General features: G+C 38.0%; 1 protein-coding gene across 3 annotated transcripts in view; it reads right to left on the bottom strand.

The window, feature by feature from the left end:
- Positions 1-27021, bottom strand: part of ARHGAP42 (Rho GTPase activating protein 42) — a 289588-nt gene that overhangs the window by 200691 nt on the left and 61876 nt on the right. For all 3 annotated transcript variants that reach the window (XM_036081768.2, XM_078058735.1, XM_078058736.1), the window contains exon 2: positions 16852-16947. In XM_036081768.2, the coding sequence (XP_035937661.1) occupies positions 16852-16947 (96 nt within the window). The remainder of the gene's footprint in view (positions 1-16851; positions 16948-27021) is intronic.

Below are 27021 nucleotides of genomic sequence, written 5' to 3'. Positions count from 1 at the left end.
AACATTTAGAAGATCAAAGATAGCACAGTAACTGAATAGCAAGCTTTGGTTCAGGAACAATTTAACTCATAAACAAAGCAAGAAGCAGGATCATTGTGGTATGCCTGAAAAAGAAAACAGACAGCGAAATATAAAAAGTGACACCAATTCTCCACACAGTATCAACTAGATATTGTGCATCTTTTTAACAATTAACACCCTCACTTGATGGGCTGCCTACTGTAATACTGAACATTATTTGCAACCACAAACTCTTGTTATTTTTGGGGAGCCACAACATCAAATAAGATTGTTCCACTCTATTTGTGGCTTCAGGCTCCATGGATGCCTAGTTGCAAAGCCAATAAATTGCTTCTTAAACCAACAGGAAAAAAAAAATCACAGGCCTACTGCTGAATGCTGATAGGTCACTGTACCCAAGTACTCAGAGGCACTCAATCTTTCTTCTAACACTTCACAGCCCCTTAGAATCCAAGGTCTCGTGAAAACATAGAAATTCTAGTTATCTTTAAGATAACTAAACCAAGTTCTCCACGACATCCTCCTGGTGGTTAATTTTTTTTTTTTTAATTTCCAAACATAAATCAAAGAGACTAATATTGAAAACAAATCCCTATAAACTTGTATTTAAATTCTTCTTTCCTGACTTGTTAATTTCAGCCATTCAAAAAAATGAATTCTTGCCATTTGTAACGACACATGGATGGAACTAGAGGGTATTATGCTAAGCGAAATAAGGCCATCAGAGAAAAACAATTATCATATGATTTCATTCATATATGGAATTTAAGAAACATAACAGAGGAGCATAGTGGGAGGGAGGGAAAATAAAACAAGACGAAATCAGAGAGGGAGACAAACCATAAGAGACTCTTAATCATAGGAAACAAACTGAGGGTTGCTGGGGGGGGGGATGGGGTAACTGGGTGATGGACATTAAAGAGGGCACGTGATGTAATGAGAATTGGGTATTATAAAAGACTGATGAATCACTGAATTCTACCTCTGAAACTAATAATACACTGTATGTTAATTAATTGAATTCAAAGAAAAGGAAAGAAAAAGAAAAAAAAATTATTCTTTCATATCCTACCAGTGCATCCCTGTATAGCATTGCATGCAGGTGTGTTAGGTTTCAGCAAATATGAGATGTACCAGGTTAGAACATATTAGATATTATTTTAGTAATAAAAATGTATTTGATGTTATAGCATAGTTTGCTAATTAAGCATTAAAGAACAATAAGAAATGCATAGCCTACAAATGAAGTCATAAAATTAAACTTTTGTTAAGTTGCCCATGTATTCTGAATAGAGTTAAAAACTGCCACATCTCTGCTTCATCACTTGTCCATTGCTATCAACTGTGCCATGTTTGTTCCACCCAGTACAGAGATGCCAATCCTGACTACACAAGACAAAGGGACAGAATCCTCACTTTGGAATTCACAATATCCAGCCATTTCTTTCTACTTTCATTTGCTCCTATTTATCCTCTAACTATACTACCCAGACTCTCTGTTAGAGTTATGGCCAGTAATCTAGTCTCCTTTTAAATTCCCAACTCCTGTTCTTCACGCCTCCCTCCCTCCCTGGGTTCCGACATTCCATATGTCTTCAGGCACTGACTCTATGAACATGGCTTCAACATTGCCCGCCACTGCACATTTGGGCTGAGATTCAGAACTTGTGGCAAGACTGTCAATCTTTCACTCTTTTCTGGTCTAAGGTGATTTTCACTCTGGTTTCTCTTATCCTCACTGGCATAACGGGACTCAAAGAAGAGTGTACCCCTTCTTTCCAGGGGTTTCACCTGTAAAAGAGAGCTACGACAACCACTGCAGATTGTTAGGATTACCTATTGCAACTGAGGAAAACTAGGACTCCAAGTTGAAAAGTCACAATGGAGGCACAGAAGTAATTCTACACTATCTAATGGTTTTTCCTCCCCAGATTGTTTCTGAATGGAGATAGGGCCTTGTAGTAATAACTGCTTTGAAACTGCTGAACTACAAAGTAGTTTGAGAGTTCTAGTATACTCATATGCATACATGCAGGGCATATATGTTATATAATATTAAGGTCAAATTTTGCCAAATGAATACATACAAATATAGAAAGACAGCCTTTCAATTTCACACAATTTCAAAACTTCATTCTAGCTGGTTTCTTTGAAGATTTCACACCATCTCGTTACTTCAAATGAATTTCTTCTGAATCAAAAATCTTTCACTCTTGGGAATGTATGTTAATATAGTAAGTATTATTGTGCATAATACAGTCTCCAAGTCACATATTTTTGTTTTCTTTTGAAGCATACATTTTAGAAAACCTGTGCTATTCTGATGTTGTCTTGTTTTGTTGGTTTTTATGCATTTGAGAGAGAGAGCCTGCGTGAGCTAAGGGAGCGGGAGGGGGAGAGGTAGAGAGTCTCCAGCAGACTCCCTGCTAAGTGTGGAGCTGGACGAGGGGCTTGATCTCATGATCCTGAGATTGTGACCTGAGCTGAAATCAAGAATTGGACACTTACCTGACTGAGCCACCCAGCCGCCCCCCTCTTTTTCTTAAAGATCTAATGTTGCCTTGTTTTATTTTAGTGTCATTTGACCTGTTTCCCAAAGCCAAAACAACCTCCAATCCAGAAACGTAGACCCCCAGTATGTAGATCACTCAGACTTTGGAGCACCTCTACCAAGAGGCAGAGATGTCACACATACTATCTCATTTAATTCACATAATGGTATGAGGTGATGAGAAAAAGAGTATCAATCACCTGGAGTAACCTTCCCCATGATCTCAAAGCTAGTTAAGCGGAGAAGCAGGTATTTAATTTTGATTGTTTCATTCCAAAGTCTCTTCTACTCCATCAAACCACTATTGCCAAAGGAGGGGGAGAGAGCAGGAAGGAGGGAGACAGGGAAGGTAATGCCAGCTTACTACCCTGCTACATTATAGCAAAGAACAGGCTTTTCATCTTTAAAAGCAAACAGTCCCAGAGCTGTTTGTGCTCAAGGGGTAATCAGGCCCCAAATATCCTGCCTTAAAGGAAACAATCAGTAATTTGTTGCTGACAGCCGCTTACACCAAACCCGCCAATCCTTACCACCTCCCAGCACTCCTTCACATTCCACAAAGGCACCCCATTCATACTCCTCCTCTGCACCCAATCCTCCTGCCACCACCCTACTGGACCTTCAACATCCGCTTCCTTGTCCAACATCCAGTTTCTCTTTTCCACAACCTCTTGACCTCCAGTGACCTTCTCTCTGCAGTAATTCACACACCCACAAGGACACTAAGAGTTCAAGCTATCTAACCCCTTTGCTTTTGGTTTCTGGCAATTCCTTTATTCAACTCTAGTTTACTTCTAATCCTATTTCCCACAGTGGCTATCTAAAAAGAATTTTCTTTCTCAAGAACCCAGCCCCAGCTTCCCCTCACTCACTGGTACCAGATGGCCTAGCCTCCTGCTTCTCAGAGAAGTTCAAGACCCTCTGATTAACACTGTATTTATTCATTCTCTTCAACTTGCCTGTCTCAGAAAAGGGGCCCTCTTTTTCCCAAAAGCTAACAACTCCCCATGAAGCTTCTAACCTTCCCCTTCCCCATCTCTAGCTACATTTCTGTCCTTTCCATCATCACTCTTCTCTCCGCACAGCTACTTCTCCTCCTCCCAAGTCTAAGAAGTTACTCCCATGTACTCCTATCCTTGTAAAGGAGGAACAGCAGGGAGATATGAGGGGTTGGGGGAGGAAGAGATTTATTTGACACTTGCACCAGCACTGCACACACTCTTTAATCCTCAATACCCCACAAGGTGGTCACAAGTAAAACACCGAAATCTCTCACCATTCTGTTCTTCAAATAATGAAACTGAAATACAGAGGTTAAATAATATCCAAGATCATAGAGCTAAGGACTTGCAGAGTGAAACTTTGAACCCCCATGAATCACATGAAATGTATCTACTTTCCCATTACTTTAGGCATGGTCCTACACCCCCAAGCTCATGAAACTGAGCAAATCCAGTTACCTCCCAAGAATTTCTACTAGAGAGTCTTGTCTGCATCTCAAAACTTATGTCAAAAGTTGACTCATAATTTCACTCCACACTAAGGTACTGCCACATATAAACACATAAATGGGCCCATAACACCATTCTGCTAGTAACTCAAGTGATGGATTAACTTCAGTCCTCCCTTCCATACATCCAGTCACCAAATACTGCTGATCTCTCTCCTCTACCCTTCTTCTTCCATTCCCACAGAAAGATACCACTTCATCTCTGCTGCTTAATGGTCCCATTGGGAAAATGCTGGGCATCAGAGATCTGGTGATCCATAAAGCACAAACTCTGAAATAGACTTTTCCCTGTTTCAGTACCTTCTCCAGTTGAGCCTCCCTCAGTATTAACACGAGTCTATTGTTGAGAGTGGTGGTTTTCCACAGGCTAGTATCAGACACCAAGAACCTCCATAAAATTAAAGGCACCTAAGGTTTCATCCCAGGAGATTCCACCTTCATTCAGGCCTGGGGTAGAGCCCAGGAACCAAATTTTTAAGGCTTCCCATAGCTGATGCTTGTAACAGGCAGTCTGGCAGCTACTGGCTTTAGCGGAAGGTGGGCAGGGGAAGAATGCATGCTTTGCATGAGGAATTAAGAGTTAAAACTATATTTAAATAGAAAACAGTATACATTTTAATAAGATTTGTAAAAATTATCTCTATTTCCTCCTTGAAGCTTATCGGTATTTTCAATGGCAGCAGTACTCTTGGCCCTCGTGGTTATGGAGGAAATAAGACATTATCTTTGAGTCCCAAGAATAAAGCATGACCTGAAAGCTCTTCTCTCCATAGCACTTTGAATCATGACTCAGCAACTATTCTGAATTCTATCTATGTCAGAGAAATCACTCAGAATTAGCCTTCTTGTCCAGCCACATATTCCTAGACTAGTACATAAGGCAAACCTTTTTTTTAGGCCTATTATCCAACTCTTTTCTTGCTTTCTAAGTTCTCCCTCTATACTCTGTTTCTTCCCCTCAACCACCAAACCTCTCTTTAGTGTTCACATGTTTGTCCTGGCCATTTGCCAATGAGCTTTCCAATAATCTCTGGGTGTCCATGTCCTGCCTCCTAACTCACTTATTTCAAACACAGTTTTTAGAACTATTGCCTTTCTGGTCCAAACATTTTACGTCAAAACTGAAACTGTACTTTTATTTTTTCATTCACATTTAGAAATGTTCTCTCTTGGTCCATAAAAGATTTGCTGAGGAAGGCAATCTTTGACTTAGTCTGGCAAATACTTCCACGCTATAATTCATCACATACACAGATGCCAGAATAAACCTCCTAAAGGGTAACTTCAATCAAAGCCTTATGTGTCTCTTGAGAACATGCAAATGAAACTTTAGACTATACGGCAAAGCCCTCTAAGATATTCTCTGGCTTTCAATCCTTGTACTACAGTTAAAAGGACGTTACCCCTTCGTTTTCTTCAAGACTGAATATATCAAGACAATGAACATTTAAGTACACAGACTAAATACGCCCAAGCAAGGGAAGAAGTACAATGGTCTAGCACAAAAGGATGTACTGGAGAAATGCTTTTACATTCTAAATGCTTCAGAAAAAAATCAAGTGCTTACGGCTAGCATGGCTCAGAAGTATTTACTTTATGACTTTTGTACCAAGGTTTCAAATCTAGAAATGGGTCAGTGTTTTCATGGTCATGTAAATTTTGATTGATTACACAGGGAAAGGAAAATAAAACAGATTCATTTTATAAGCAGTTTGCAGTGATACCACTATCTTAAAATTAGCTCTCTCTGCTTTAAAATTACTTAAGAAAATTTTTAGATAATATCCTTTTTTTTATCTCTATGGCACTTATCAGTCTAACTTCATATACAATGAACTTAATTATACATCTTATCACCTAACTCCTCTGACAAATCCCCATGAGGGTGGGGATTATTTTTCTGTTTTGCACAATGATGTGTCTTTAGCACTCAAACAGTGTCTGACAAATCATATGTGCTTGATAAGGCTTTACTGAATGAATGAATCAATGAATGAATCAATGAATCAATGAATGAACGAACGAACAAGTAAACTCAAGAGTAAAACTTCCTGACCTAGGAGCCAGGCAATCAAGGTTCTAATACTGGTGTGACTTTAGCAAATCATTTCCCTGTGTCTAAAGCAAAATGATAGAGTTAGCTAGCTCCCATGTTCTCCAAGGTCTCTTTCTACTCTAACATATTAAACTTGGGATTCTAAGAAACCAAGCCAACATTTCTAAGTCAGACGTAACACTTTCTGATAATTTAAACAAACAAAAACAATAGCCAGTACAACTCCCTACCTTCCCACCTCCACACATACATGAAGAAGGTATGAGAATCATCCCAGTACTAAAGAAATGCAGCTTCTGGACAGAAAGACATAAAGCAACTGAGATAAAATGTTATCTTCAAAAGCTGTTTTCTTTTTTTTTTTTTATTGTTATGTTAATCCCCATACATTACATCATTAGTTTTAGATATAGTGTTCCATGATTCATTGTTTGTGCATAACACCCAGTGCTCCATGCAGAACGTGCCCTCCTCAATACCCATCACCAGGCTAACCCATCCTCCCACCCCCCTCCCCTCTAGAACCCTCAGTTTGTTTTTCAGAGTCCATTGTCTCTCATGGTTCTTCTCCCCCTCCGATTTCCCCCCCTTCATTCTTCCCCTCCTGCTACATTCTTCTTCTTCTTTTTTTCTTTCTTAACATATATTGCATTATTTGTTTCAGAGGTACAGATCTGAGATTCAACAGTTCAAAAGCTGTTTTCAAAGCAGACTATATTCAACATGAGCAGATAAACTCCAGTAAGTAAACTAGGAAATTACTAACAAAACTATAAACTATGCACCTAATACCCACACAGGACACCACTTACCTTTATGGTACCTGATGTTTACCAACAGACAATAAAACATATTTCTGTTATTATGCAAAAAATTATGAAAAAAATTCATCATGGGTATGTCATGATTCAGGCTTGCAATTACAAGCAAACCATATGACTCCAATTTTACTAAGACCATTCTATTCATACAGAAAATAAAAGAGATGTACTCTAAGTGTGGTTCTGTGGGTCAATGCAAATGTAATAAAAAAAAAATAGGTATCATATCCATAAGTTACATTATTAAAGTCAGGCTACCCATGACCCGTTTTCTCCTGGGCACAAGCCCCGAGATATGGCTTTTTAAAAACATTTTTTAAAAAGCTCATCTGGGGCAGCCTTCTTAAATTTTCCATAAGGCAGTCAAATTAACCTTTTTAAAATGTAAATATAACATCATTTCTCTGATTAACACCCTGCAATGCTTTTCATTACCTTTAGGTTAAAATTCCATATCCCTAACAGGGCTTAGTAAGTCTTCTCTACCTGCCCACAACCTTCACACATGCCATTTTCCTCTTGGGTATCTCCTTTGCTCTCAAGGTCTTTATTCACCCCTTCCTTAGATCTGGAATCTGCTCCCTACTCCCCCTTCGCCTACCATTTCTCCATGACTAATTTAAACATCACTTCCTCAGAGTGGCCTTCCTCCATCTTCCCACCCACCCAATTGGACCTGGTCTATCTTGAGTATGTATGATCTCTTAGCATAATATACTTTACTTTTATAGCATTCAACACAATTATAGCTTAACTGTGGTTGGTTATTTAATGTTGGTCACCCAATGAAAATATAAATTACTTAAGCCACTGAAAGCGCCTTAGACCTAGTTGGCACTTGGGTACTTAGATAATAAATGAGTTTTACTGGTAGGAAATACAGGCATAGGCAGGTTAAAAATAGTGGAAGAAAGGTACAAAAGCAAGTTCCTGACTCTAAACTCTGGTCCTTTTACTTGTTAAAGTAACCAGGTTAGGCCCAATGGAGTCACTCATGCTAAACCCCCCAAACCTTAAGTTTCTATCCTTGCTCTCCCAGAACAAGGCCTAAGTCAACCAAACACTGCTTGCTTGCTCAGCACAAGTTACCTAACCCAATTCCAAAACTTCCCTTGGCTCCATATAAGGAAAGTAACCCTGCTTTAGCCAATCACCAAACTCCCAGTATAATTTCCTTGTTCTTGTTCACTTTGGTCTAAAAATCTCTTGCCTCCTACAGCTCTTCAGAACTCCTTTCTACTGCTAGATTGGGTGCTGCCTGATTCGTGGATTGCTTAATAAAGCCAATAAAATCTTTAAAATTTACTCAGTAAATTTTATTCAATACAATTTGGACTATCGCTCTTATAGAAGACCAAAAAACACCCTGTTAGTTGTCAACTAGTCATGGCGCCTCACTGCACCTCACTTTATACAGTAGATGCTCGAGTCAGGCGTCTCAACTTCTCCGCCTCTATGCATAAACACAAAAGCGCCGGGACTACTGACTTCAGGGATACCAAAATACTGTAGAATAGGCATATTCACAAATACAGAATTTGTGAATAATGAGGCTAAACTACATATTCCTGCATCCCAAATTATATAGGGCTACAGCATTTATTTCACTGTCTAGCCATTTTGTTGAGATTTAAGCTATCCTAAGTAACTAACCATAGATAAAAGTTTTTTCCCTCTCTATCCACTCACCTTGAAATCAGCCTTCTTTAAGTTATGTTGTCCTACAAGGAGTATATTGCTGCCATCTTAGCCTCTAAGTCAGTGCACTCCAAGAGGGCAAGAGCTAGTAGCTAGCTGCACCACCAGGTTCCCAGGGATTGGCAAGTGTAAGCTAACAGTCAACAAACAATAATGAAACTAAAGAATACAAAAATCTTTAGCTCTGGTTTGAAATATTTAGAAATACTAAGAAATTTGTTCTAAATGATTCTCAAGTACATGCGAAAGTTAGGTGTGTGTATGTGTTTGCATAAAATTTAGTTTATTATATTGAAAAGAATTATACTAGACATATCCAAATATATATATATATATTTTATTTAATATATGACTCTAAAATTCTATTTATGTACCTTACAATGATTCGTTTCTATAACTAGGTCTTGCAGGGGGACTATTCATGTAACAAATATTTACTAAGCCTCTGCTACAAATAAAGCATTTAATTACTAGTACTATACAGGGATAGAAATATGAGTAAAACTTTCTAACCTCCAAGAGCATAAAATTTGCTGGAGTTGATAATAAAGTTCTCTATGTAACATACTAAACTACTTTTTATTAAGCAGATCACTAAAGAAAGAAAAGGGGTTTCAGGGGATTAATAAAGATCAGTAAGTTAAGACAATTTTTTTTTTTCTTTGAGACATGTGACTTGTGACATAAGCTTCAGGTTGCTTTTCAGAGCCTGAAACTTAAAAATCTAAGCCTTTTGGGATACCTGGGTAGCTCAGTCGGTTAAGAGTCTGCCTTCAGCTCAGGTCATGATCTCAGGGTCCTGGGGTAGAGTCCCGCATCAGGCTCCTTGCATCAGGCTCCTTGCTCAGCAGGGAGCCTGCTTCTCCCTCTGCCTGCTGACCCCCCACCCCGTGCTTGTGCGTGCTTGCTCTCTCTCTCTCCCTCTCTCTCTCTGAAAAATAAATAAATAAAATAAAAAAATAAAAATAAATAAAAATAAAAATCTAAGCCTTTCAATTTCAAATTAAATCAAATTACATACTTTAAAACACAGAGCTAATATGATAAAAACCTCTCTCAAGTGGGATTTTTTTTTTTTTTTAAAGACAGGAACTCCACCTGAAATATGCAACTTTCCCAGCTGTTTCAATCCTTAATTGTGGGTGGTTTCTGTGTGGGTGCAAAAATAGGGTGGTTAAAAAAAAAAATGGAGAACAATAATTCAATTGTCCAACTGAGAGCCATTAAAAAGTAAAATATGCTTCCTCTACAGAGTTCAAAAGAAAATGTTATTTGTATAAACAATTTAGGCATTTGGAAATGTTCCACTTTAATAGAGGACTTCCTGATTTATATAACCACATTTAAGTGGGTTATAATGAGGGTTTATAATAAGTGATAGGTTCTCTTTTGATTCAGCAAATGAGAAGGTAATTGTTTCCTAGAATTTAGTAAAAATCACAGGTCTCTTTTTGAAGAGTTCAGTTGTGGTTGGTAATGATATTGTCTCTGGTTTGGAAATTTTTTCCTAAGCAATGCTCAAGAAGAGTTTCATGGCCACACTCCACCTTCAAATATTAGTAATAATCTGTATGCATGAGTATTTAAAGTTCATCACCAAATTCTGAAGAAAATCTTTCGAGAAGCATTTCATAATTTAATACTTTAAAAGTTGAATTTTATTAGTTTAAGTTGGTTCTTTTTTTAGCTAAAATCATTTATGATCATTTAAATGCATTTCCTGGTTTATAAACACACCAGTTATTATTTTTAACCTGAAACACAGGTTATTACCTCAAAGTGTTTTTATACTACATAGAAATCCCTGCGAAACACACAAAGCAAACCATGTGCCATGCCTTCCACACTAGACTACATTCTTATTTATCACTTGCAAAACTGGATCACATAGTACCTTTCCCCTGGACCTAAGAGATGCATTCTCAAAGTGGATGGATTTATTTGGCAAATGATGTATGCATTTTCCCCATAGTACTTTCTCTAACAAGGAAAACGAAAGAAATTTTCCAACCTCTCCTTCGAAGAATTTCTTCTACTTCCCACCCTCTGAAGAGGCATCAGTGATCACTCTCAGGCTCCTATCTATATACCACGGTGACTCAGGCTCACAGGTAAGTCACTTTACCACCATGTCATACTTCTGAGAGCTAATCAAACAACAAATATTTGCACCTGGGCAAAGCACTGCTGGCTAGGAAGACACAATAAAGGCCCCGTGACTTGAAAAGTCATTATTTTAAATTTGTGTCCTGTAGTCTCACCTTTTGACATGTTCTCCTAAAGAAGGTACCGGAAAGAATAAAAAACATAGAGTATACTACAGACAACAGAGTACACAAAACTTGGTTCAGTGTGAGTTACCATCCATCAATCTGTACACATATAATTTGTACGTATCCATATAAAAGGTTTTTTTTAAGATGTAACACGTCTTTATTCTAAGAACTATTAAGCACTAACCATTGTTATTGCTATATCTGCGTATCTGCATTCCAAACAGTAAACACATGAGCTATGTCAGAAATATCTGAGCAATTATTATGAATATATTTTGATCTGAATTACCTAATGGATGACCTCATTTCTGGACTCAGAGCTGGGAGCCATAACCTTAGTTGACAAGCGGTTGTGTGTTGTCTGTCTCCACCACAGGAATTTTCTGTTTAGGTGTGTCTAAAGGAATGAAGTCCCCACCTAAAATATTTACTAGCAAACTGACTCTCCTTCTTGGTAAATGTTTAATCTCTTGAGAGCAAGGTTCATGTTGTCCAAGACTTTCCTGAGAATTACCACAGGCCATCATACAATACTGCTAACCAAGCTGTTTATGCACAACTGCAACTGGACTTTCCAATGGTTTCCAAGATTACATAGAATGAACAAGATCTGCCTCATATTAGTGACTAACATTTTTATTGGCACTAACTCAGCCTAATAATGTCTGATTTTTAATCTAGACTTTTAAGACTCTGGTTAAAAGTGATTTCAACTTATAGGCACCAAATGCAGGAACAAGACAAAGTTGCACGCCCCAACCTTGGTGTGGACATAAACTCTGAAGTGATCCACTAAGATTTACAGTCTTTTATTATCCTATACTCAGGTGCTAAATTAACCTAGCAAAACAACCTGTCTCATAGGTAGATTCACAGTAGTAACTGTGAGCTTCTATTGTTGGAATGAGCCAGTGTAAACAGTGTTTTCAAAAGGAGACTAATTTATTTTCTGTAGAGATCGCCTTTTATTTCCTACTGGTAAGGTTTTAAGGCTAGGCACATGACTTGGGAAGTTATCCTTCCCACCCATGTACATGCACCAGAACTGATGCACATGGGCATTGTTTTTTCCATTTACATACATATTACTTACTGTGTAAATATAGTTAAATGATGGTACATTTTGTATCTGGTCTACCCATATAATTATTTAAGGAGGACTGAATCTTATACCAGTTGGTAATCACTCTGTACCCTCCCTCACCAATTTCTAAGCCCCTAGTGTCCAGCTACTAAACTCCTGACTTATTCCTAACTCAAAGTCTTTACTCAGTTCAAAAACTAAAGAAGTATAGAAAGTGGGCAATTAGAGCAGCTGTGAAAAGTTAAGTTGGATGCATTCAATAGGCTGCTTCCCACTGGGCTAGCTCTGCAATAGGCAGAGAAAAGGGAGCTAGCAAAAGCTCACATGCAGTTCATTTATCCCTGGAAAAGGAAGGAGTAATGACTTCTTGCTTCTTTTGAATGGAAAGGAGGATGCTAAAGGGAGAGCACGTATCCCTGTCCTGCTTGGGACTTCAATTCTGGAAACAACTGACCTGTTCTCTAAGCCGGAGAAATTCCACACTGAGTCGCAGACAACTAACTACATTTTGCTTCCTTCCAAGCCAGCAGTGTTTGACTAGCACTAAAAAACAAACCCCCCACCCACCCACCCACCGGTGCACAAGGCCAAAAGGGTGGGAACAGATGAAGAGTGGGACTGGCTTATAGGCCAGACACAGGCCTACTCACCTATATAACTCCTGGAACAGCTTCCACAAATTAGGTAATTATACTGATATAAAAACAGAACCTTCTTTTCCTTACATTGCTCAAAATCTATTTTTCACACTAGTCCACTGTAAACACATTGAAAGCAGACATCTTAGTCATCTTCCTACCACCTTCCCACCCATTCCCACCACAACTCACATACAAAAAGACTGCAAACGTCTTGATTTTACAAGTTATTTTTCATTGACATTGCTTGATTATAAAAGATGAGTTTTTGTAAGTCATCATTTTTAATGGTTCCATTTTTGGTCAGTCACAAAACTACTCTAGCTGAGAGTGCTGTGGCTAATAGTCAAAGCTAAAGTCACAGCTTTCCCTACTTCATTCCCCTTTGGTTAAATCAGAGGAATAAAGAGGCTGAAACTGGGGCTTCAAGAAGATATTTTAAACAAAGTTGAAACTATGTACTTCCCTCGTAGAATTAAAACTGATGACAAAAATAAACAAGAAAACTTGATGGAGGTAGGAAAGTTCCTCACACGGCATCCACTCCAGAGTACCCAGCAGTCTCAGGGATACGTTCCTAGGTCACTGTCCTTGAAACAACAGCTTGCCATATCCTCGTAATTCTTCCATGTTAGAAATGGTTATTTAAGCCTTCTCCTCTTTATTATATAGTTATGTTTAAATGTTTAGAATGCATTTGAGGGCTCAGTATAAGGTTAAAAAGTGTTGGACAGTGAGGATATAGGAACATATCTATATTTTTACATCTTTTTTTTTTTCAGAAATAATTTTTTACACTACTTTTTGCTCTAAGTTAGGTTTTCCTAATAAAGTTTTAATGTCTGAATCAGATTCCCCATAATAGGAGCTACATAAGTCTCCTGATTTAAAAGCATCAAGGAGCATTATATCTATCCTTACATAGCATTCATCTTCTGCTCCCCAACCTTTGATCTAACTCCTCGAAGCCCTCAAAACACTAGAATTTAATCCAGTATTCATTGCCTACAATAAACCTTCACCTACTGATCAATTCACACCTTTCAAATCTAATCTGCAAGAGACACAACATCCATTTAGCCAAAGTGGAAAGTGACAAGCAGACCAGTGTTGAAGATCAAATTCACCACAACCTGGGGAAATCACCTAACATCTACCTGAAGGGCTACAGAGCATATATTTAAAAACCCTACCTCTGCAGTTACACATGACTTTAAGAAGGTATTTTAAGTAAGAATTTTAAAGGAAATTAAGAGAAATATGTAGAAATATGTTTATTGTACTTTTTAACAAGATCAACTAGAATCAACCTGAATGTTCTATAGATTTTATTTCTTAAGTTTATGTATCTGAACCTGATGAAATATTTTAAGTCATGAAATTATTAAAAATCATAATATCTATGAAAACCCAGAGTATTTGCCATAATCCTCCTTAAAAGAAAACAAATTATATGTATATATTTTTATTAAGTATACATACACATATATATACAAATTATATATATATATATATATATAATTCTATTAGAAAAATATACAGATAAGTGAAAAAATTGAAATTTATAAGGAGAGTTATATCATTTATTCAACAATTTAACTGAGGGTGTACCATGAATCAGGCTCTAGGTCAGGTGCTAAAGCTAAAGTGGTTTTAAAAAAGAAAAGACAAGGGTTGTCTGCAATAGCCAAACTGTGGAAAGAGCCGAGATGCCCTTCAACAGATGAATGGATAAAGAAGATGTGGTCCATATATACAATGGAATCTTACTCAGCCATCAGAAAGGATGAATACCCAACTTTTACATCAACATGGATGGGACTGGAGGAGATTATGCTAAGTGAAATAAGTCAAGCAGAGAAAGTCAATTATCATATGGTTTCACTTATTTGTGGAACATAAGGAATAGCATGGAGGACATTAGGAGAAGGAAGGGAAAAATGGCGGGTGGAATTGGAGGGAGAGATGAGCCATGAGAGACTATGGACCTGAGAAACAAACAGGGTTTTAGAGGGGAGGGGGGTGGGGGGATGGGTTAGCTCTGTGATGGGTATTAAGGAGCATGGAGCACTGGGTGTTATACGCAAACAATGGATCGTGGATCACCACATCAAAAACTAATGATGTATTGTATGGTGACTAACATAACATAATAAAATTAAAAAAAAAGAAAAGACAGGGGTGCCTGGGTAGCTTGGTTAAGTGATCGACTCTTAATTTTGGCCCAAGTCATGTTCACAGGGTCATGAGATCGAGCCCCAAGTTGGGCTCCATGCTGGGGTGTGGAACCTGCTTAAGATTCTCTTGTTCCTCTGCCCTCCCCCACCCGGACTCCTGTACACTCTCTGTAAAAAAAAAAAAAAAAAAAAAGGACAGTTCTGGCCTCTACCTTCTTGGAATTACAATTACATTACTAAGTGAATAAGTGAAAATAAATGCTCTTATGTAAGTATGTGGGTTTTATTTTTTTCTAAATAACAATGCTAATATGTTAGTATTTTAGTAATATTATCTAGGCTTTTTGGCCAGGTGTGTGTTACAAGGCCTTTGCTGGGAGCTAGACATTTATGACACAAATGTCAAGAAGTGGCACACAAAAATGACAACTATAGTTTCAAGTGCCAGTGGTGCATCATCACTGAAGGTGCCCTTTCTCATACATCCTGTAAAGAGAAAGAGAAGTCATGCTGAGGAGGACCATGAGGCAGTCCTCATCCTTCTTTCTACATGGCTCAGTACTTTTCATTAGAGCACTGAGGGAGGAGGAGTCATTTATGATTTCAAGAGACCAGCTACCTCTACATTCCTCTGAATAACTAACACTTCTAAAGGAGCAACCAAATAAAGTGACCACCTGGCACAGCACCTCGGAAAGACTGCCACCTTGAACTCTGAATTCTGACAGTGATTTATCCAGAAGGAACTTTTGTGAATGTAAGCAAGCTAAAGCTACACAATGAATCAAACTCAATCAGCTTATCTTTTCCTGGAGCCTTTCTTTGGTGGGGATAACACTGCCCTTTCCTTTCACAGCTAGGTTTGGGCTTGCTACTTAGGTTTTCAAAATTAAAAATATACTGTTTAGGAATACATATATAACTGACAAAACTATAAAAGAAATGATAAAGGAAGAAGAGAAATGTGATTGTGGAGGGGCATATCAGGGATTATAAATCCTTACTATTCCAAGTGTGGTCCATGGACCAGCAGTGTCAACATGGCCTTCAAAAGTCTGTTAGAAATGCAGAATCGCACACTCCACCTGAGACCTTCTGTATCAGAATCTGCATTTCATAAGACCTCCAGCTGTTATGTAATGTGTGTATACACATTAAACCTCTAGAGTCACTGTTCTAAACACTTGTAATATGCTATTGTTATACCTGGAAGATGAGTACCTTTAGTATTATCCTCCAAAATGTACATAGTCTGTGTACAGTCTTCTGATAATGTGACGCGTCTCTAATTCAGCCTACAAATGGACCCACTGTCTACAAACTGTTAAGTAGCAACTGTTAAAATGTGGGGGAAAGGAATGCTACATGAATCTGATCTTCAAACAGTACAAATTCAGATACAGATAAAACTTCAGGGATCACATAACCCAACCTCTTTGCTTTATGGGAAATAAAACCATCTGAATCAGGAAGGGGCATGCCCCCCAGGGTCAGACTGCTGAATTACTGAAGCAAAGCTGGATCAGAGCTCAAGTCTCCTGATCCTCAATAATATTTTATATCCTATAATAACACTGGTTTAATACATCATGACTGAATTTTTCGTTTATAAACAAATACTCATGTTAAAAGAGAAATCAGTATTAAATTTTTAAAAAGTAAAATAATTCTGAAAACCAGTACCTTGTATATTTAATAGTAAATGCCCAATATGTATGTGAATGAATGATTCACTTTGAGGCAGAGACATTGTTATCCAACTCTTCTTAAAGGGATGAGCTAAATTATAGAATGATTAATAAGTAATTTCCTTATGGAAAAAAAAACAGTTCAATTTTTAGACAATTTATAATATAGCTCCTCTACAATAACCAAAAATCACCCTTATACTTTTATCAAAATCAGAATATTTTACATGTTTATTATTTGGGTATGTGAATCTGTTTGATTTCAGTGAAATCAGTATCTGAAGTAGGACTTTTAAAATTATGTAGAATATTAAAGAACAGTAATACTCACCAATACTAATTTCATCATCTGTTTCGGCATCACCAATACATTCAAATTGGAAATCTTGCAGTGACTGGGAAAATTTCTGTACTGCCATAGACAGATCTGTAATTAAAAAGTTAAAAAAAAAATCATAAGTTGAAGGTACCATGGAATATGAGATTTTCCACGTGCATTACTCTATAACTTCAATTTTAATACTTTATTTACCAGAAGCTTTTAAAATACCAGCTTGACAAATTTAAGCAGATTTTAATAAGACTACTAAAAGAAATATTTTAGGAAATGGATCTGCTCTGCTCACAAGGGATTTACCATTTAAGAAAGTTTTGGTGCCAGTTGTGTATTATCTGGAAACCAATTCCCAAAGCCTTTATCAAAAAACTACCATTCACTCCCCATAAATGGAGCATTTAGAAAGAAAGAAAGAAAGAAAGAAAGAAAGAGAGGAAGGAAGGAAGGAAGAAAGAAAGAAAAAGGAAGGAAGGAAGAAAGAAAGGAAGGAAGGAAGAAAGAAAAAGAAGAAGGAAGGAAGGAAGGAAGAAAGAAAGAAAGAAAGAAAGAAAGAAAGAGAAAGAAAGAAAAGAAAAGAAAGAAAGAAAAGAAAGAAAGAAAGAAAGTCACTAAGGTTGCTGATAGAGTGGGGAGAAAGGGAGGGGAAAGCAGCCAGTCTTTGATTAGAAAGGATCCCCAATGTACAGACTACAGAGCAGGTAAGGAATGTGTTTTGATCTCCTAAGGCCACCTAAAAGGCTGTTTACGAATAACCTCATGATTTATAGGGGACCTCAAGCTAAATATATTCTTCAATCCTGGCTTCAGTCTGAACAACGTCCAGAGTGTGACTAAATCCAGAAGAATTCTTTATTCCTGGAGAGAATAAAGAAAAGCCCAGAATAATGAGAAGTAAATCCCTGGGATGCAGCCTAACAGAGTGATTAAGAATGCAATGTGGAGCCAGGCTGCCTGGGTGGAAATCCAAGTCCCCCCAAGTACTTGCTATGTGACCTTGGGCAAATTATTTAACTCCTCTGGGCCTTTTTTTCCTCATCTGTAAAGAGCGAATAACAATTGCATAACCACCTCACACAGTTGTTTTAGGACTGAGTAAATTAATATTTGCAAAGGGTTTAGAACCAAGCCTGGCACTTAAAAAAACTCTGTTTACGTTTTTTAAGTAAAATTATAAATCAGTCTGATAGTGCAGCATCAGAGGCTTTAAAGACCCCACCTCTCGTAACCACTCTGATCATCCATACCAAACTTTCCACATAAGTCTGTGCCAGTAGCAAAACATATTTTTCTGGAATTCACTCTATAACTTCATTTAGTGGTATCTCCCATGAGTTCAAGTCCAATACCTGAACTTTTACGTTTAATTCAAGCAATAGAACCCAAGAGAAGACTCTCTCCTTAACAATGTTTAGCTAGACTCCTCTGGGCCCTTACCTTGACTAGGCTTCTACCTTGGCTCCCAGTCCTCACTGGCCCTACATAGTCCAGTTTTATCAAGAATCTTGCCAAGTCAGTTGATAGAGAATTCCCCACTTTGGATACGGGATCAAAATCTTCATCCCCTACCTTTGTCCTTGGCCTACCTTCAACAAGAATCCTCCTTCCTTTGATGTCTCCTACTAGTAATTTTCCATTCCAATCAAACATCCCCCTAACCCATATAGCTCCTTGGCTATAAATCCCCACTTGTTCTTGTTGCATTCAGGGTTGAGTATGATCTCTCTCCCCTATTGTGATAGATCATCTTGACACTTTTAGCAGTCTTTTTTTGTTTTAGATTTTTTTTATTTATTTGACAGAGACAGAGAGCACAAGAAGGCAGAGTAGCAGGTAGAAGGAGAGGGAGAAGCAGGCTCCCCGCTGAGCTAGGAGCCTGATGTGGGGCTCAATCCCAGGACCCTGGGATCATGACCTGAGCCGAAGGCAGTTGCTTTTAATCAACTGAGCCACCAAGGCACCCCTAGCAGTTTTGAATAAAGTCCTCCTTAACATTTTAACTGGTGTCAGAATAGTTTTTTCTTTAAGAGAACAGTTTGGCCCCATGCCTAGACATGACCCCAGGACTTACTGTGGTAACCCACCATTCATGAAACCCCAAGCACCTATCAAAGTTAAGTACTCATGAATGAATAGGTCTTCAAACACTCTTTTGTGCCATTGTGATCCAAAAAACTCAACAACACCCTGAACAAAGACAATTCTGAAGCTGACAGGCCTTAAGCTTCAGAGAGGCTTTTTAAAAAAAAAATCAAAATATACACACAAGAGAAATTAAAAAAAAAATTCTCTGGAAAGATGATGCTACTCGTAGATTACACCTCTTCCCACAAGAGGGCTAAAACTTTGGGCCAGCTGCATATTCTTCTTGAGAATTACTTTGAATTTAAGAGTGTTAGAAAGTTCTATCACCTTAAGAATGGCTCTCCACTGGGCTTTCAGAAAGAAAGATAAAGAAAGCCTTCTTAATGAATTATTCGTCAATGAGAAAACAAAGGCTTCATTAGAGCTAGACTTCACCAATTACCTTTGAGCCTTGGACAATCATTCATCCTCCCCAAAAACTATTTTTCTTATCTATACAACAGAGAATTAATACTGATCTCAAGGGGTTGTTCTAAAGACTAAACGAAGTATGTGCCTGGTACATACTAGGCAACTCAATAAATGGCATCAGTTATTATCATTCAAGTCCAACTTATAAAGGTGGGAAAGTTGACTGGCCTTCCAGACAGAAGGACACTATGCAAAAGTATGCATGTATCTGACAGTGCACAGTGCACAGGTAGAGAAATCTGGCTATGGGTAGAGAAATCATAACACCTACATCAAATGTTATGAGAAGACAAAGAAAGAAAGTAGACTCCTGGGATAATTTTAAGTCAAGCTGTATGTGGGTACTCTCCCTGAGACGGGAATCACATTCCATTTAATGTCCCTTTATTTTTCTATGTACAATATAAACGCTTATGGTAAAATGGATTTGAAATCACAGATGCAATTCCTACAGCAGAGTTGAGATGGGGGATAGTGTATATGGATGAATCAGGATGTTTAAGAATTTTATAAGAGACATTCTTCCTTCTCTCCCCTCCTCATCACTAGTTCCTCAGAGTTTCCCCTCAAACAAACACAATGAGCTATCTGGAAGCTTTGTCCTAGGGAACTCTAACACAGTATCCCCCAATCGAACATTTCTTCCTAAAATGCTCATTGCTTCCCATGGCCTTGCTCCTTGACTAAGAAAGGTAAGCTGCTTTGTCATTATGCAGACATCACAGTGGATGCACTATAAGAATTCCTATTCCCAAACAAGAACCTAAAGCCCACTTTATAAGCTATTCTTGTCAATACAGCCAAGTGACTGAGAATGTGAGTTCTAGTGGCAGAGAAGCAGGGCTAACTTCCTGCCTCTACCAATCAGTGACATAACTGTGGGCAAGTTCCTTAACTTCTCTGTATCTCAGCATCTTCATTTGTTGAGCGGAACAGAACCTGTCTCTCAGGATTACTGTGAAGAGAAAGTGAGTTAAATATAGATGAAGAACTTAGAACAGTCTCTGGCACACAATTAAGCACTCAAAAGGTGTTGGCTATTTCCATGTTAAACATCTTAGAAAAGAAAAAAAAAAAATAATTCAGGAACGAAGGTGGCAGCTGTTAGACCTTAGATAACCTTGGAAAATGCCCAAGAGAACCATCTGCTGTTGATAGTAGTTTCAAATTCTCTCTTGGTGCACTGCAATCAGGCCATGACAAAGACAACCTGATTATTCAGTATTTCTGTGTAAGAGATAGGTGTCTATTTCAACCCTGGAATGAAGAATGCACGCTCTCTCCATAGTCCTTTCAGAAGCATAACAAGGCAGAATTACATTTTAAAAACTTGGTTCTCAAGTAATTCAGATGATAATTCCAAAAATAATGAGAAGTTCGAAATATGACTTATTTTCAACTTCAAGTGTCTGGGTTCTTGACTTTCCTTTTATTTGTTCTCATTTTCTAAAAACCAAAGTAATAATCAGGTCAGAAATATTATCAAGGTAAAGAACTTAGGATATTTTCTGCCAAGAATATTGATCAATCTTCAAAATGAGGAATCCAGCTCACTCTCTTGGCTCTACCTCTGAACTAGAAAGCACAACACCTTTAACTGACTTGAAACCACATGAAAAACACTATTCCCTAATTATCTAAAGTTTCTGAATAGTGGCCAGATGCACAATATAGAAGTACTCGTTCTAAAACCTTTTAAATAAAATTGATTCACATCTGACTATAAAACCTGATTTTAAAAATTCTGTTGAATTTTAAAGTGTCAAAATGTGTAATGATAAGAATCTGCATTTTCTCTTAAGTACAAAAAGAAAGATCAAGCATATAAAATATGACAAGCAGAGAGTTCTAGTTTAGGCAAGGGTGTCTCTTTCTCCCTATTTCTACCCAACTACTAGAACTTGAGAACAAACAAGAAAAAGATCCCAGTCAGAGCCACCTGGCCACATTCTAAGGTGAAGGTAGAGGAATAACATTTACCAGCAGGCAAGGTTGTACACATAAAGATGCCACAAGTACTGCCCGTACCACGTCTTTTCCATTTGCCTAACCTACAAGTTAAGCAAGGATGTCTTCACGTACATTCACATTAAGTTGAAAGAAATTACACTGGGCTTTAATTAGTCAGCAATGTTTCTATATCAAAGAGGTAACCTGTAGTGCCCATGATTAGATGATGCTAATGAAACACTAAAACTTCATTTCATTAGAGATATAAAACACACTTAGTAAATAATTATAACTCTTCTTATACATTAAGAGCTACCTTTTACTTTAGAAGTGTTAATGGGATTATTTTTACAATGTTAGCTCGGAAGTGAGCTATATTTATGTCAGAGTCCACCGGTACAAGGCAGTTCTTCCTGCAACCCAGTTGCTCTGAGATTAGATTTAAGACTCACAGGAACAATATATCCCAGACGTATGTGTTGTAGAATTATCTTTACACTACCATGCAGAAGGCAGATAGTACAAAGCAATGGGAAAACAACTGTAAAAACAAGTTATATCCTTTCCTCCAAAAGGGCACAGTCCATAGGAGCATCAGGCATGTAAATAAATCCTATCATAGGTCAATTGATAAAGTCTCTTACAGAGGTCAATAACACCATCACTGCAGGTAGTACTTACTATGTGCCTGATACTTTTCCAAGCACTTAATGTAAATTAAACCATTAATTCTCACAACAGTCACACAAAGCATATATCATCACTCATTTTACAGACGAAGAAACCAAGGCACAGGCAGGTTAGGTGGCTTCCCCAAGTTTGTACAAGCTAGTAAATAACAGAGCCAGATTTTCAACCCAGAGAGCTTGGCTCCAGAATCCCCACTCAACCACATTGCCAACCCTGCTCTGCACATAAAGATAGCAAATAAGAAGGCACAATCCCTTCTGCTTGAGTGCATGGGGGGAAGGCTTCTCAGAATAATCAATGAAAACGGAGACTTAAAAGAAGTGACAACACACCAAGCGTGGCCAAGTTAACAAAACATACAGAATCCTCCAAAAGGCATCTTCTACCTACATATCCAACCTCACCCATCAAGATTCACACCAAGCTGGGGTACTAGTTATTACTAGAAACAAACATCCAGTCTCTTGTACCTATGTTTATATTGTTATTCCACCTTCTAGAGATATACTCTTCTCCATAGTCTCTTTCAATATATCTCTCAAGCCCCCATTTCCCCCCAAAAGCCCTTCCTGATCCCTTCCAATTTGGCATTATCTCTTCTCTTACACTTTCCACTATATGTTGTGACACACTTGCTGTGCTTTCTCTATTTTACCTTTTACCCTGTTATCCATAAACCTAGTCTATCCACCCTATTTTCAATAATGTAATTAAGGTAGGAAGTTTTACCATCTGTGAATACTATCCAAGTATCCAGCACCATTTCTTACACACAAGAGCTCAACTTTTGAAAACATAAATTTCTGTTAGGTGAGTCAATACTCAAACTTTCCAGATGCCTTTCATCTTCCATTCTTCCCACTCTTGCAATCCCCTAATGTGGCTTTTTCAACCACTGGTAAAACATGGGTTGTCCATTTTCCAAAACAGTAATAAATAATAAAATGTTTTACTATTTACAGAAAGTTTTGATATACATTCACAATAATGATAGCAATAGTGTTGATGTTTTACTATTTCAAAGTTCTTACATATTTTTTCCTAATTCTCACACAAAGCTATGAGAGCTGATGCTCTGAAAATTTAAGTAATAATTTAATTTGCCCAAAGTTTAAGAGCTGGACACCAATCTGGACAGGTCTCCTGCTCCCCAAATTTGAGGTTCTTTCTGCTGCATCCCAAAGCTAATTCCCAGTGACTAACAAGCATTAAAATCAGGGAAGGTGTGCCCTTTAACAACATCTCACTAATCCCTCACCTGCTATATAAATTCCAAGATAGTAAGACTCCATGTATTAAACTATATGTTAGACCTGGTTATGCTTATTAGCATGGAATAAGCTAGCAGCGAACATACATCAGATGGTCATTATTAAACACCATGCTAGAAGACAAAGGAAATTCACATCATTCTTATACTTTCTAATGCTACAAGATAAGTGAGTAACAGTCTAGGTGTTAAGCTTCTTGAAGGTAGGTATATATTCTTCATTTCATTTTGCCCTTAGTGCCCAATAGAAAGCAGACACAGAAGAGACCAGAGGGACCAGAAAGACAGAAGTGTACACCAATGCGTTAATATAAGAATCCACCGTAGGGGCGCCTGGGTGGCTCAGTTCCTTAAGCGTCAGACTCTTGATTTCGGCTCAGGTCATGACTTCAGGGTTGGGGGACTGAGTCCCGCATCGGGCTCCACACTGGGCGTGAAGCATGCAAGATTCTCTCTCCTTTTCCCTCTCCCTCTGCACCTCCCGCCTCCCCTCCCCCTTAAAAGAAAAGAAAAGAATCCACTATAGATCAATTACTGAAAAGCTTATGGTACTGGGAACACACATGAGTATAACTGGAAGCCTTAATTTACTAAAAATCATACTGAACATTACACAGGAGAATGTGTTCAAAGAATTATCAAATAAGCCTGGGTTTTTAACACCTGCAGTTATGTTTCTAGTGTTTCTCAGAGCACTACAAATGTCAGACTGCTAGATGGAGAAAAGTCAGAGGAAAAAAACACTAGGTGTGGGAGAGTATTATAAAAACACAATGAGACCTTGTCAATAAAAATCATTTCTATGGCTCTTATTTGAAAAAGTTTTTAAATGCCCACTTTGTTATTTTCCAGTTTATATAAATGGGTAGAAAATACTGGTTGTCTAATACTAACAATTAAAGAAAAGTCTTCATAAAGAAGGCCCAGGACAAAGCTTAGTAAGAGTAATTGCTCAATATGTGTTATGTTGAGCTAAAGTGAAATTGAGTGACTTGCAGTAATGGGATCAAAGATCTTTCCTTGTGAGCCTTGAGAAATGCTGCCACGTAGCAACAGCCATGTTCACAGGAGATCACTGGAGACAAAAGTCACCAAGGGGCAATGGGGTACTGATGCTGTTCTTCATCCCTCTGGAAACGCAAAAAGAACAGACTACTCTAGGCCACTAAATTAACTTGCCGTGTTTGAGGATGGAACAACATTGTTTGGCACTGTAAAGTTGGCCTAGCTTTAGATGTCCTCATTCATTTCTATAACAGATGTGTATTCAGGGTATTATTTCTGCATCCCGTTTTGGATACATGCACCCTTGTGGCAGGCAGTGTAAGTCAAAGCATCTGTTTTCAGTGATAAACTGAAGTCTTATGTGATGAACGTACTCAGATCTGGGAAGAAGTCCTTCATTAGAATCAATCATTCTTTCACATCATGAATTAAGTGTGCACAAGAGTCTAAAAAACATGGTCGCCAATCCAGGGACCTCCATCTACTGCAATATGTCTTAGAGCAAGCACTTAGCCTCTCTGAATCTTAGGTTCCACATGTACAAAAGAAAGATAGTAAACCCTTGCAAGACTGTCATGAATATTACGTGAAACTGGCTTAGCACAGTGTCTGGTACAGAACAGAACAAACTTGAAATACTGGTTCTCAACAAATGTTAACTATTAAACCACTATTTATTAAGATGGCAAATGCAGAATATGAAATATTTTCATTGTAAGCACAACATATTTAGTCTGCAAATTAAATTACTATCTTCAGGACAGTTTCAGTGAAAATAAATAGTGCTGGCCTCTAAGACCAAACAGTTTGTAATCCCATAAATGATATGTGTCTGGCAAGTAGTTCCAGAAGATTCCAACCTAAAAACAAACAGGAACCAACAGTTGGGCAGATTTTATCCACAGTTTCAATAAAGCTACAAATTCCATAAAAATTAAAAACGAAAACCCACAAAGACTTCACTGCTGCTTGAAGTGAAGTTAAAAATAGAAAAGTTCAAAGGATGAAATAAACCACCCATCTTTCTACCCTGGGGAATAAAGCTTGAAAAAGGAAGGGTAAGGAAACAATGGCACACTGCAGTTTCTCAGGATTCTCTCCCTTCCTCAGTAAGCACTCCTTTTCTGCCTTCGAGTTTTCTCTTCCTCACACTCTTTCCTTCAGGAGGGCTTGTCTTTAGTCACGTTGTTTTACCTCAATACTTGTTTTCTTTTTAAAAAGTGCTGTGTATTTATATGCAGGCAACTCCTCCATGGTGATTTTAAGTCTGAATGCTGGACTTCCAAGCAAAATTGAATAAAATATCCCTCTTGCCTTTTTTTTTTATTATTATTATTTAAGTTAAAAAACATGGAATTACCCAACATGGAGAACCTTGTTGCTTTCCTAAGCTTCCCAGCAACACATGATGGGCTGGCATGTTTTTGTGGGCTTCCTGGTCTGCTTTCCCACCCATGACCTCTCCCTAGTCCAATCACTCATTTCATACTACTTGCCAGGCATCTACAACTTACAGTCTTATCAGCAGACTCAGCAATGTGAAGTGTTTTATTGCTCTACCCTTACCTCCAGCCCACTTTTCTTTTGACTACCTGAAGTATGTATCTATCCAAGATAATGACTGGGAAGAGTATCTGGTGTTACTTTACCTTACACGTCACATAGCAGCCTATTACTAACTCTTAAAACTTGCTTTTTCAATCAGCCCCTTCTTGGTATCATATACCAAACACATCTGTGGTTAAATCATGATTAGACTAGGTAAAATTTCCTTCTTAAAGCACCACACTAAATTGTTACCTACTACGCAATTCAAGCATATCATCTTTCTTCTAGGTTTTTCAGGCTTTTTTCTCAAACTTCTTTGCATCCTCAATATGCCTGCCAAACAAACCACTCTAAACTTGAACTCTCTCAACATGGATGAAGTTATTCCCTATGCTGGAGAAACATCCCTTTGCTTTCTGTCAGGACCTTCAGATGTCTTCAAATAAAGAAGTACTCACAGCTCCACTGTGAAGCTTCCTCAGACCTCCAAAGAGCAGTTGGCTATACTTGAGAATGCAGCACGTAGCTTCTTCCAGTCCTTCTGAAGCACCTTTAAAACCTGCCTCTCTAGACTAATCTAAAAGCCACCCCTAAATAATCCAACCAGAGCAACACACCTGCTGGCTTACACATACCAAATACTAACATACCTTATCACACACAGCAGTACGTTAGGAGTCACAAAGCTTCCTGGTGCTGTAACGTTCATTATAAAACTGGGAAAACGGATGTTAAATAGTTTTATCCTGTTCCACATTTTTTTAAAAAGCGCATATTGTGAGTAAAGCAAGAATCAAAGGACTTAACTTATACCTTGTTACTTCCATCAAAGCAGCCAGTTTGGGCCATGTCCTCAAATTGAGGGTATACTTTCCCCTCCTCTAACAGAAAATTTTGAGAAGTACTACATTACTATAATATACCTCCTTTTTGGATGTCTATTGACATACCCTACAATTTTGCATTCTATTACTATACATATTTGTGTCTAAGCCCCATAACCCACACCAAACAGTAAGCCTGTGGAGGGCAGAGAACCTCTCCAGTCTTCACTGCATCCAGCAAAGGAAGCTGACAATAAACCAATAGAATGCAGGAATTCAGAGTATTTAGGAAAGGTAAACTAAGGCTTTTCCAGGACTGGCAAA

This window comes from Halichoerus grypus, chromosome 11 (genome assembly GCF_964656455.1).
Source record: "Halichoerus grypus chromosome 11, mHalGry1.hap1.1, whole genome shotgun sequence".
Classification (NCBI taxonomy): domain Eukaryota; kingdom Metazoa; phylum Chordata; class Mammalia; order Carnivora; family Phocidae; genus Halichoerus; species Halichoerus grypus.
Note: the sequence above shows the minus strand (reverse complement) of the source record. Positions and strands in the feature narration are given on the sequence as shown.